This window comes from Pseudorca crassidens, chromosome 8, assembly GCF_039906515.1.
Source record: "Pseudorca crassidens isolate mPseCra1 chromosome 8, mPseCra1.hap1, whole genome shotgun sequence".
Taxonomy (NCBI): domain Eukaryota; kingdom Metazoa; phylum Chordata; class Mammalia; order Artiodactyla; family Delphinidae; genus Pseudorca; species Pseudorca crassidens.
The window spans coordinates 42,751,096-42,765,427 of record NC_090303.1 but is presented as its reverse complement, the minus strand read 5'-3'; the positions used below and the strand labels follow the sequence as shown (position 1 = coordinate 42,765,427).

At 35.9% G+C, this 14,332-nt stretch overlaps 1 protein-coding gene across 1 annotated transcript in view; it reads right to left on the bottom strand.

The window, feature by feature from the left end:
* THSD7A (thrombospondin type 1 domain containing 7A) overlaps positions 1-14,332 on the bottom strand; it is a 452,500-nt gene that overhangs the window by 254,379 nt on the left and 183,789 nt on the right. The window contains exon 2 of the mRNA XM_067746269.1: positions 7,422-8,253. Coding sequence (XP_067602370.1) covers positions 7,422-8,253 — 832 coding nt within the window. The remainder of the gene's footprint in view (positions 1-7,421; positions 8,254-14,332) is intronic.

Here is a 14,332-nt window from a genome sequence, read left to right as displayed (position 1 = left end):
CCAAGGAAAAGATTCTTGAACGGATCTTCCTGGATTGGGCCCTAATTACTTTAAAGAAATCTCCCCACCTCAAGTCCTAGATTCCTCCGTCCTTTAGATCTGGATTTTTCACGTGGATACTTTTTTTTTTTTTTTTTTTTTTTTTACTGTAAATAGAAGTGATTATTTCCTTTATTGGTGTTTCTGGCTAATTTCAAGGCAGTGAATTAAAATAAAACTACCTTTACTCCCTTATGTTTAATTAGAAGTCACATACTGCAATGGACTGAATGTTTGTGTGCCCCCAAAATTCATATGTTGAAAACCTTAACTCTCGGTGTGATGCTATTAGGAGGTGGGACCTTTCAGAGGTAATCATGAGGGTAGAGCTCTCATGAATGGGATTCGTGCACTTACAAAGGAACCCTAGAGAGAGCTCTCTTCCCCTCTTTCTGCCATGAGAAGATACAGTGAGAAGTGAGCAGTCTGCAACCTGGAAGAGGGCCCTTACCAGACACCAGATTTGCTGATGCCTTGCTTTTGGACTTCTCAGTCTCCAGAACTGTGAGAAAAAAATTTTTTCTGTTGTTTATAAGCCACCTAGTCTATGATACTCTGTTATAGCAGCCTGCATTGATTGAGATACGTATCTCATTTGGTAATAACTATGTGGCATTCCACACGTGGAAGCACCGTGATTTAAGTAGTCCTTTATTGGTTGGATTTAGATTGTTTTTCTGTAACAAATCATGCTACAATGAGAGATGTACACATATTTACACAAATATATTTTAGAAAACATTTCCAGGAATAAAATCACTGCCAAAGGAACGTGTATTTTTAATTTTGACACGTATTATAACATTATTTTTCAGATATTTGTACCTATTTCTGCCCCCACCAAAACTGTATAAGAGCAACTCTTTCCCCAATTTCTTTAATATTAAATACTATTGTTGATAAAATAGCAAGCAAGTCTCAGACTTCTATCCATACAAGGTCTGTTTGCAGGACTGGCCTTTGGCTGGCATCTGGGAACTTACCTGGTAAACAGTTCCCTACATTGATATAAAATTTTCTCTAAATGATAAAGTGGCTCTCTGTGCCTAATTTGTTTGTCTAAACAATGTGAATTATGGTGAATAGCTGCTTTCCCTCTGGGAGTTTGGAATTTTTGTACATGCCAGGTTGAGGGTGCCTATGTGATCAACTGCCAATAAAAGCTTGGGGGCACTGAGTCTCTAGTGAGCTTTCCCAAGTAGACAATGCCTTGCCCGTGTTGTTGCAGCTCTTTGCTGGAGTAGTTAAGCGTAGGCTGCGAAACTCCTCAGGGAGAGGACCCTGGAAGCTCGCTTCTGGTTTCCTCTCATCTTTTCTCCATGCACGTTTTCCCTGGCTGATTTTGCTTTGCATCCTTTCACTGTAATAAATCTTACCTATGAATGCAACTATATGCTGATTCCTCTGAGTCCTTTTAGTGAATCACCAAACCTGGAGGCTGTAAACCCTGATACACTATCAAACATTTTTATTTGCTAATTTGACAGGTGAAAATGAGATTTTAAATGTTTTATATTTCTTAATTATGATTGAAGATTAGCATATTTTCTCTGACCTGATCCTGTCCTTTGCTGATTTTAATAGACTTTAATTTTTAGGGCAGTTTTAAGTTCACAGCAAAATTGAGTTGAAAATATAAACAGTTCCCATATACCCTCTGCCTCGACACATGCATAGCCTCACCCATTACCAGCATCCCCCAGAGTGGTACATTTGTTACAACTGATGAACCAACACTGACACATCATTATCACCCAAAGCCCACAGTTTATATTATGACTCACGCTTGGTGTTGTACATTCTATGGGTTTGGACATATATCAACTGTCATAGTATTATATGGAGTAGTTTCACTGCACTAAAAATCCTCTGTGCCCTGCCTATTCATCCTTCCCTTCCATCTAACCCTGGCAACACAGATCTACTTATTGTCTCCATAGTTTTGCCATTTCCACAATGCCATATGTTACAGTTGGAATCATGCAGTATGCAGTCTTTTCAGATTGGCTTCTTTCACTTAGTAATATGCATTTAAGTTTCCTCCATGTGTTTTCATGGCTTGATAGCTCATTTCTTTTTAAGCAATGAATAATATTCTATTGTCTGAATGTAACACGGTTTCTTGATCCATTCGCCTACTGAAGGACATCTTGGTTGCCTCTAAGTTTTGGCAATTATGAATAAAGCTGTTATAAACATTCATGTGTAGATTTTTGTGTGGACATAAGTTTTCAGCTCCTTTGGGTAAATTCTTGGTGAAGCATGATTGCTGGATCACATGGTAAGAGTATGTTTAGCTTTGTAAGAAACTGCCATACTGTCTTCCAAAGTGGCAGTACCACTCTGCATTCCCACCAGCAATGTAGGAGAGTCCCTGTTGCTCTACATCTTCACCAGCTTTTGGTGTTGTCGTTATTATGGATTTTGGCCATTCTAATAGGTGTGTAGTGGTATCATATTGTTGTTTTAATTTGCATCTACTTGATGACATATGATGTGGAGCATCTTTTCATATGCTTAGTCTGCCTTCTGTATATCTTCTTTGGCGAGGTATTTGTTAAGGTTTCTAGTCCAGTTTTTAATCCAGTAGTTTGTTTTCTTACTGTTGAGTTTTAAGAGTTCTTTGTGTGTTTTGGATAATAGCCCTTTATCAAATGTGTCTTGCAAATGTTTTCCCCAGTGTGGCTTGTCTTTTCATTCTCTTAAACTTATGCTGATTTTTATATTAGATTTTGGACTTTTTCCCTAATGATTTGTAGGAGCTTTTTATGCATTAAGAAAACTAGCTCTTTGTCAATTTTACATATCACAAATATTTTTTCTTCATTTGCTACTTGGATTTTAATTGGTTAACATTTTTCCTGAGCAAAATTTTCTTTATTCAAATAAATATAATCGTATAGATGAATCTTTTCCTGTATGTTTTCTGCATTCTGTGGCCTAATAGGTCACATAAGGATACCTTCCTTATTTTGAGACTTCAACTTTCTAGCCTTTCTTCTAGTATTTAAAAAGAAAACATTTTTAAGTACTCAATGAACCTGGACTTTGTTTGGGTATACAATTGAAAAAGGGATACAATTCTTTTTTCCCCTTCCTTCTTCCTCTTCTTCTTTACGTGGCAAAGCAATTGCCCTCCAAACAAAACCAAATTGATTAAATTATATCTTTTCTCCCGACTTGGAAATGCTCCTTCACCACTGGCGCCATACTGCAGGGTTTTGAGGAGCTTTTTTCTAGACCCTTTTCTGATCTGATTATTCATGTGCTAACATAAAATTATTATTATTCAAAGAATAAAATGCATTTAATTATCTTGTGACACTAGTCTTTTCTCTCTACTTTTATTTTTCAGAATTTTCCTGGCTTTTACTTATTTTTCTCTTGTTAATTTTATAGTAACAACGTAGGGACAACTGATATATTTATTAGATGTTCTAGATAGGCACACATTTACTTTTGTACTTTCAAAGTCTGGTATTATGTGCAGAAATTTTATAATTAGGTTTATTAACAGAATTTTTACTATTGTAAATGGGATATTTTAATTTTTTGTGTCCATCATGTTTAGCTAATTGTTGTTTGCATCTAGGGAATATATTGATTTTGAGATATTATCTTTGTGTCCATCCACCCTATTGAGGTATTTTATTGTTTATAATATATTTTCAATTGAATATCTTGAGTTTTCTATAACATCTGGAAAAATCTTAATATTCCCACCTGTTTTCCAATTTTAATTTCTTTCTCTTTTCAACTACATTGACTAATACTTACAGATCAATGTTAACAGTGAAGATAATGTGCAGTCCTGTCTCATTTTTGACTATAAAGGAAATGCTTCTAGTGTTTCAGAACTGGGTACTAACCTGGTCTTTGGTTTGGTGTCTCTTTGTCTCTCTTTATAAAATTGTTCTATATCAGGTCTTCCATGAGGACATTATTTCAGCCTCCTCTACCAGAATATTGGCCCTGTACAATTTCAATCTGTGGATTGAAGTCTTCCAACTTCAGGAAAGTCTTCTATTATATTTTGGGGGTTTTGTTTTATCTTGTTTTTTCTTTTTTCTGTTCTTTTTCTGGTCCTATCTTTAGGAATCCCAGAATGTTATATAGTGATCTCCTTTCCAGACCCATCATCTTTTTAAAAAACTGGAGTTGATGTTCTTAAACTGTTCTCCATCTCACTGACTCCTCTTACCACCGAAAATTTTCCAATTACCGTTGCACCTAATGTGAATTTATTTACTTGTTTTATAATTCTCTTCCTTTTTGGAGCTCTGTCAAATCACTTTTAAAATTCTATTTTCTTGATTCTTCTTTGAATACTAAAATTACTTCTGGTTTTGATTCAGAAGACCATATTTTCTTTAGTATGTTTGGTTTCTTGAAGAGCTGTCTGTTGAAACTTTCAAAACAACTCTTCACCTGGGGTAAGACTCTATTCAAGCCTGGCTGAAAATCACTGGTTCACAGGGAAGCCCCCTGTGTCATGGTGTGTGTAATGATTTAGAATTCTCTTCCACTGGTCATCAAAACTTTAATCCCTCAGTCCATCAAACTAATAGTCTTTTCTTGGCAATAATGGCATAGTGAGTTCCCCTCAGTGTTATTATGCCATTCTGTTTTCAAACAGAATACAAGAAGGCTTCAGCAGCCCTTTCACTAACACAGACCATGCCATCATAAAACATGCCATTAACCTGGCCCCTCAGAAGTTTCAGGCTACTCTTAGAGATTTTAAGTGCTCATGAAAGCTATAAAGACATAATGCCCCTTTGACTTTCCTCCTCAGTTAGATCTATTTAATTTATAGATTGAAAATTGATCTATAATCTCTATCAATTGTGGTTTGGGACTGTGATTGTTTCCTATTGTCATAAAAGATGGACTTGCATTCATGTTTTTCATTCTTACTGATTTTAGTCTGTTTGAAAGCAGAAAGCATGGGAAATCTATCATCTTTAGCTTTGCAGTTCTAGCAGCAATTCTACTAAACTTATTTTTATTTGCCCTATGAATTGCTTCCCCAAGATTCTTAGGTTTATTTAGATAAATTCATTTAGTTATTGTAATAGGACTGTTTTAGCCTTACTAAATGACTTTTTTTATCCTCTTACACAATAAAATTGTTTCTGAATTTGATATAAGATGAAGCACTTTAATCATCAAGTCTTTCACCTGTGGTCCTGTTCTTTGTTGGAGTTATCCATCCATTCTTCACTTTAAAAAGCTTCACTGGTATGGTGTAATGTTTGAGAAAAATGTAGGCAAAATACCTAATTGTTGTATCTTCTTTACTAAGACTAACTTTCTTAATCATATATATTTATTCATATTATTCTTATATATAATTGTCAAATAAGAGAAATATTAAGAAGCAATTTGTTTAACATAGTATTTAATTTATACCCTAGTAAGTTATAACATACATGCAACTACCATTTTATTGGAATCGATACGGTATTTCTAATGGAATATAAGCACCCGGCAGAGGATCTACAGATTTTTATATCTATTTGCTTACAAATAACTGGATGGAAATATCAGGCTCTATGCAGTAGTAGCGACTACTCTAATTATACTTTTAATTGAGTAGTCAACATGAAATTAAACGTCTACAGCATATTAACCTAGCGACAGCAGGAGACAACTCAAGTTGCCTTGGAGGCTTATTCAATTACATGGTGGGAGCCAAGTAACTAATATAACTGTAATACTTCAGGAAAAGAGATCAGAAAATCACCAGGAAAAGGACAGTGAGAAAAGAATTAAACAGGGATTGAAATTAAAATGTCCATGACACAGAATCAGAGGTGAACACACACACACACACACACACACACACACACACACACACACACACTTCCTCTCCCTCTCCCTCTCTCTCAAGGAGTCACAGGGAACCTGGGGAATGAAGGCAGGAGAAGCAGCCTTTAGCAAGACCAGGAAAAGAGTTGGATTGATGACCTCAGAACAGAGAGAGAGCAAATTACTGTACGGCTGAAAGAAAATCCAATTGTGTATGTACAAAGAGGGAGTAGCAAATATCCTAAAAATAGCGACCAGAACAATGGTATGATGAGAGAAATTGTCTTAGGCAGATACATCAATTGTTTGTTTACTCACTTATTGAAACTATATCCTGCTCCAAAAAGGCTTTCAGTCAGCTTTCAAAATCCATAGATAGCAAAATCATTAGACAAGAATGAATGAAAGAAAATAATGAGGGTGAGAAGAACATGAAGCCGGTGGGGGGTATTAGTAAACAGCACGCATGCCACACAGTCCTACTTATGTTCCCAAGGTAAACAGGAAAACGTGATCTATTACAAGATATCCAGGGGCCATAAGGAAAACGATCCAGATGCTCACCAGAAGCACATGGGTTGAGACTTCAGTGAAATTTATCTTATGTGTTTTTAATCAAGAGAACAGACTGTGTAATGGAGTAGATGACACTTCCAATGTCATTTCTACAATAAATATGATATAAAATTCTGAGTGATGTTGCCATAATTTCTCTCAGTTCAGTCCAAATCATAGCTGCATAAATATTACAGAAGAAGCAATTATGCAAATGATCCAAATAAGCCCCTCCCAGATGGTCTGGCTTATCCAAGAGCAAAATTTAGAATATCCAGAAAACATAATACCCTTTAGATAATCCTCAATGAATATTTTCACAAGAAATAAATCATGCATGAGAAGTCTTTCATAATATAGTCATTATTTACCCAGAGATAATTAGACAAATAATTTCTGTCTAGACAATACAGTCAATTAATTACATGTTTTCTAAAGTAAGCTACTCATGATTAAATAACCTTTACTTACCTTATTTTCTGCTGGTTTCCCTCTTCTCCTGGGGAGAGTTATTCCATTTTATAAAATGTAAAAGGAACTATTCTTAGGTATAGCTCCCTGGGTGGTTGTTTAGATTTTGTTTATAGGGTAATTCTGAACATGTTATAAACTTGGGGAGATTATAAGTGTGCTTTATTCTTACTAAAATAAGTATCTGAAATGAAAATTCCCAAACTCCAGCTATGTTTTTTTTTTTCCCCCATTATAGGTGAAAACAGCACTGCTGATCTAAAGAAGCAATATCATCTCATGGAGAATCTCTCATGCATTAGATTTTGACAGGAAAATTTAAATTACCTCTAGTGGTATAGTGCCTAAACATGTACAAAACAGAGGTAACTTCAGGAAAACCACAAAAGTTTAAATGTCTTCAAGTGGAAAATGTCCCACTTGGGGGTAGCTCATCCTAGGTGTACACATATGAATTCCAGGACTTAGTACAGAAGGTCTTAAGTACTCTCTAGCCCGTGGTCTTGACAGAGAGACACGCTTATTTAATGGTAATAAAATGTTACCTTAAATCAGCAGCTTTCCCCGTCTTGTTAGTACACATAACTTCTCTGGTCTGGTATCCAATCTGGATGTCCCAATATTTGTTCTCTTGTCGGTTCTGTCTGTTTCTATTTCTCTTTTTCTTGATCAGTTCACGGGCCTCCGGATCCTTCACTCCTTTCCCTCGGTCCTTGCCCCGTTCTTTATTCTTCCCACGTCTCCTTGCTTGTCTTACTTGCCTCGAGTGGGGTATCGAGCACGTGCTCCAGGGCCCCACCTGCAAGCTGTACATGCTCTCTTCAGCTTCACAGGCACTGGACTGGCACACCTGGAACTCAGTCAGATTGGGACAGCCTGAGCCTCCAAACTGGGGGGGCGCCACCACATGACGCGTCCGGTGCTGGAGCCCACTGCCACAAGTCTTGGAGCATTCTGACCAGGCAGAAAACTCAGACACAATGCAATCTTGCTGGCAGGGGATGAGGCAGGCCTGTTCCAGAAGAGGCTTGGGCTCAAAGTACTCACAAATGATATCCTCCGCAGGGATGTCTTTCTCTTTCTGGATGCACATGATCTCTCGCACCTGAATGCCTTCTTCCCCTTTAACGCACTCAAGGGGTTTCTCTAGGCTTTTTGAAATCACAGGCTGACAGTGATTCCAGGGTCCCAGCCTCCAGTCGTATAACTCTTTGTGCCAGTCACAAACTTTGAAACAATTCTGCTGGTTACTGGGTCTCTCAGCCTGCTTGCAGTTTGTATGCAACGTTGTCCATCCTTCCACATGAGCACACCACACAGCCCGGGTCTGAATGCCTCCTGGACCACATTCGTCTCCCATGCATCGGCCCCATGGACCTAAAAACGATACAAGAGTTAACAGTGCTACTAGATGAAAACTACAAATTACTTCACGTTCCAGAAAGGCACTTCAAGATCTAGTACATGAACTTCCCTGAAGTGTTATAAAGTAGGTCTCTGTACATGACTGTTGGAAAGTAATGATCTACACTCAGTATTTTTGCAGAAGGGGAACTGTGTCACAGAGTCTATATAAGGTAATTGCTAGGACAAGTTCATTTTGAGTCCTTTGGGGATTACTGAAAACTTGCTTTTATTCATTTTCTTAATTTTAAGTAGGTAGAGAACCCTCAGCTCATTAAGAACCCTTGCTTAATTTTAGGTAGGTAGAGAACCCTAGCTCACATTAGAAACTAGTCACAGTGAAAACCCATTACTCCTGCCTCATAACCATCAAATTCATTTCACTAACTGGCAAAGAAAACGGCTGCTTGTGAAGAACTTAGTCTCCTGCAGACTTTTCTTTTCCTGGGGCAATTAACTATTTTGTAGGATATGCTCTCTTCCCTCTCATTTTCTGTTGTTGTACATACTATGATTGAAAGAATCTATTAGTTGCATACGTGTGTGCTGACAGAAGTGTTTACTTTCTTGTAACTAAAGCTGGGAAGTGAAAAATTCATTCTATCACATTCTGCCCTTAAATTTACAAAAAAAATTTTTTTTTTCTCATCTCCACAGTGAAATAGAAAGATGGGTAAGAGAATTAAAATTTGACTAAAAGATTTTTGGAATTTTCTGCATGTTAAAGTGTTACTTTGAGTTTTATCAATTTATTCATTTCCTAAATATGAACTACTTGGCATTATGGAGCAATTTTACGGAATACTTAAGTCAATTTTACGGAATACTTAAGCAATTTTACGGAATACTTAAGCTTTAAAATGAAATGTGGGCTTTTTACCTTAGAATCCTTCTTATCATAGATTGAAACCTACTTATATTTGCATATATCATTTCTTTTTTTAAGGTAGATAATAGGATTCTCAAGACTTTAATAGACAAATAGCAATTTATGTAATAGAGATTACATTATTTTGGAATTTTAAAGAAATGTAATAATACATGATATAATTACATGATTTTCAAAACGTGGCCCCTGGCATTTGAGGAATTATTTGATGTGGACTAGAGCCATCTTCAATAGGATGTGTGGGAAGTGGGCGACTAGCATACAGGGTCCGGCTCTAGGGTCACTCAGCCCCACCCCACTCCCTTCCTCTCTCATTGCTGCTTCCCTAAGAAAAGCTCCATTATTATTATTTATTTTTATGTATGTTGAGATAATACATAGATTTTGTCTGAGAAGAGGCTTCTGTCCCTGAAAAGTAAAAACCACTAAACTACGCCAAGAGATTCACTCTATGAATGAGGAAAACAAGTGACAAGGAGGGGAGGTGACTTGCCAAGTTCACCTTTTAAATGAATAAAAAAACCATCCTGGATTTTAGACTCCAGTTCTGACTTTTATTTTTATTATTTATCCTAGATTTCAGAGCTTGAGACTTAGATACTCCTATACAAAACAATTAATATACAAAGAATGAAATACGAAGAATGTGATTATATTTAAACATTTAATTTTAACTAGGAAGATGTTTACAACTGGAAGCTGTTAACTTCATTACAAATGGAATGATGGAGTTGTAAATAGAAAACAGATTGACTGAAAATACTGTGCTAACTAACCACAGTTGTGTGAAAATTTGGCATACCTATATCATTACTTTATGAAGTTCATGTGCATATGTAGAGAATTACAAGTGGCTTAAAATACATTCAGGGAAACAGCCTTCCCAGAATGCTGATGTCAAAACTTTATGAGCTAAGAAAGTCAGTGAGTGTATTACATCTGTATACATGGAATACCTGATAATATTTTAATCTTATTTTTAATTTGGCAAAGAAAAATATATATTCATAAATCTGTTGATGCTGTCTTAGAGATTTCCAAATATCCAGTTTGGGAATCAGAACGTGGGACCCTTCTCAAGGGAACAGAGTAAAATGTATGAAATTTTAGTTAATTCCATAAATCTTTGCTATTTATTCATTTTCCCCTTCATACTCAAACAATAGTAATCTTTATTTCTCATCCTAAATACAGCATATAAAGATACGTTTATGTTGGACCATCAAGTTAGGAGTAAGCTATATGCCATTAAGTCTAAATTTCAAAATATAAGTGTCTTGCATTAACTCAAAGTGTAAAACCCAGGTGTAATTCAGGAGAACTTCTTGCTATTTTGTTTTCCAATCTTTGATACTAATTATGAAATTAGACTGAAGAATCAGACTAGGACTATTAAGAAGTTAGTCTTTTATCGTCCAAGTAAAAACAAAAGATTTTTATAGGAAAGTTATAGATTTGGCACTTAAAAATATTTAATTGTACTCTTTAGGTAGGTTGTACTACTATTAATGGGTGTGTTTCAACTGATGAAAATTAATATTTTATTACCAAAACCTGAGTATACAAAATGTGGATTGACTTTAAGTCTGTGTGTTATTACTGAGTAAGGAAAACACACATACTAAAAAACAAACCCTCTAAAACTATGAAGCAGAACTATACAACACTAGTTAACTATTACGTTTGAAATTTACCCTAGACAAAATAAGGATGGGTGAAGATATTACTCTTATAAACCAAATTTTATCAGAAAACTCCAGCCTTTCTTATAAGTTTCCTCAAAAATAAAAGTGAATGATGGTTACTCTGAAAATGATCCATAGCTTACTAACATCAAATTAGTTCATGAAATTAACTAACATCAAATTAATTCTTACACATTCTTAGAACACTCCACCTGTCTCTCATGTTTACCACAATTTCAATTAGTTTATTAAATAATAGTTTGTCAATATCTGTTTATCACATCAGACTGACTCAGTGGCTCCTTAAGAACAGAACTTTGCTATCTTCTGCAACATTTGGTTTGATCATGTCTTTTACATGGCTGGCTTTTGAATGAATTTCCTCAATTATTTTGTTCAGAAAAGAGCGAATTTAGTTTGCAGATTTTATTATCCAAGGCATTACGTGGTTGATATCAATGCCAACAGAAAGAAACTGAGTTCGAGAAAAATTCTACACTATTTCATATACATTGATAATGAATAAGCATTTCGAAAGTTGACTTAGATAACTAGAAAAAGCATACATTCTCCATACAAATTCAACTCAATTTCCATTCCAAAAATAATATCATAGATTCTATTAACCAGCTAGTAATAGATAACATTGTTGGGTTTATTTTATTCCAAGTATATTTACATTGAGAACCAGAAGATAAGTATCCCAAGAAAATTCTAGAGATATATAAAAATACTAGGCTAAAGGGGGAAAAGAAAAATGCATGAAGGCACCACTGAAAGTAGACATGGCAATATAATCACAATTGAACCTAAAGAAAACTCATTCACTTTGCAGGGTACCTTATCTGCTATCATAACTTTTCATTAAATCATGGGTATTGTACTTGTGTCCAATTAACAGACCTATTGAAAAATCAGATCTTCACCACTGCACACCTGATGAAGGGCTGTCTAGTTCTGTCCTCCAAGTAGTTTTAAAATAATCACATACTGAACAGAAAGAGGATCACATCTAAAGTTGCTCCTGGCAGCTAAGAATTATCAGCCCAATTAGCTACTACGTTTCAAGAAGTACAAATGTTTTAAAGTGCAATTTGAAAAGCACAATATGCAAACTCTATCAAGGAAAACATGAAGTCGTCTCCCAAGCACAGTATGAGAATATGATATTTAATTCATAGGTCTCTGCACAAATATTAAATTGCAGCCCCACATCTCATATTACTAAGAGTGGGAAATGGTGGTGTTGGAAAGGTTGTGTGTGTCTGCGTGAGCGTATGTGTGTGTGTATCAGGATGTTTGTATTTTTAACAAGAATAGAAAGAATTTCCATTGGTTTGAAACTTGCTTCCTTTATTATTCTTGTTCATGATTATATACAGAGAACTTGGAATCTAATTGTGCACAACAAAAGATAGGCACCTTTCTACTTAAGAGCTTGGTAATGTCCCTTTATGGATGGAAATGTATTCCTGCATACAGATTTGTAGGATTGTGTTCATTCAGTATCATGAAAGCACTTCTAGGGTGTAGGTTAATAAATACATGTAGAACACTTAGTTTGACAGATTTTATGTAAATTGAGAAAAATATACTGGATATCTTATTCCACTAAAAAGAAGTTAAAACAAATGACTGCATACACAAAATATTTATGTAATTGTTGGACTCACAATACAAATATTTTCACTTGGAACTGATGCAATATTATGCAAAATTGTTACAACAACTTTAAATGAATGCTACTTGGCTTCGTTTTCCACTGACTAGTGCTTTAAATATAATTCTTAACTCAATTTCCAAAAACGTTGATAAAATAATCAATTTATTTTTATTCCCAAGAAAGATTTCATAACATGCCTATTCTCTTCACATCATTCAAAACTCTCTCTTTATGTCAGTCTACAAAAGACAGTCTTTTAAATTTAAAATTAATATGTTGCCTACCCTATTCAACACTGACTCCTTCTAAGGTTGTTTTTCTGTATGTCAAGGGCATGAGAACAATAAAAGGTTGAGTCTATAAAAGGCCACATTATTGACAGGTGGCTAGCAACTGTTCCAAAGAGCCTTATAAAAGATAAACACTATAAAAGGAGCATGAGAAAATTATGCAAACTACTTTCTGTCCTTGTTTGCTATAAAACTCTCAGATGAGCCAGTTTCTTGTTGGACTAAATATGTCTGCATCCTTCAAATGAGATGATGCATTTTCCCTCCTGGATATGCTTATGGAACAGCACGTCCTAGTTTACCATGATCAAGGAATGCACAAACAACTTAGTAGTATATTAAATTCTGTCTCATGAATGCTGCACAGTATCCTATTTTGAAATACACAAGTCACAGATTTTTTTTTAAATATCTTTATTGGAGTATAATTGCTTTACAATGTTGTGTTAGTTGCTGCTGTATAACAAAGTAAATCAGCTCTACGTATACATATATACCGATATCCCCTCCCTCTTGTGCCTCCCTCCCACCTTCCCTATCCCTCCCCTCTAGGTGGTCACAAAGCACCGAGCTGATCTCCCTGTGCTATGTAGCTGCTTCCCACTAGCTATCTATTTTACATTTGGTGATGTATATATGTCCATGCCACTCTCTCACTTCGTCCCAGCTTACCCTTCCCGCTCCCTGTGCCCTCAAGTCCATTCTCTACGTCTGCGTCTTGATTCCTGTCCTGCTCCTAGGTTCTTCAGAACAATTTTTTTTTTAAGATTCCATATATATGTGTTAGCATACGGTATTTGTTTTTCTCTTTCTGACTTACTTCACCCTGTATGACAGACTCTAGGTCCATCGACCTCACTACGAATAACTCAATTTCGTTTCTTTTTATGGCTGAGTAATATTCCACTGTATGTATGTGCCACATCTTCTTTATCCGTTCATCTGTTGATGGACACTTAGGTTGCTCCCATGTCCTGGCTATTGTAAATAGAGCTGCAGTGAACACTGTGGTACATGTCTCTTTTCGAATTATGGTTTTCTCAGGGTATATGCCCAGTAGTGGGATTGCTGGGTTATATGGTAGTTCTATTTTTAGTTTTTTAAAGAACCTCCACACTGTTCTCCATAGTGGCTGTATCAATTTACATTCCCACCAGCAGTGCAGGAGGGTTCCCTTTTCTCCACACCCTCTCCAGCATTTATTGTTTGTAGATGCTTTGATGATGGCCATTCTGACCGCTGTGAGGTGATACCTCATTGTGGGTTTGATTTGCATTTCTCTAATGATAGTGATGTTGAGCATCCTTTCATGTGTTTGTTGGCAATCTGTATATCTTCTTTGGATAAATGCCTATTTAGGTCTTCTGCCCATTTTTGGATTGGGTTGTTGTTTTTTTGATATTGAGCTGCATGAGCTGCTTGTATATTTTGGAGATTAATTCTTTGTCAGTTGCTTCATTTGCAAATATTTTCTCCCATTCTGAGGGTCGTCTTTTCGTCTTGTTGGTGGTTTCCTTTGCTGTAC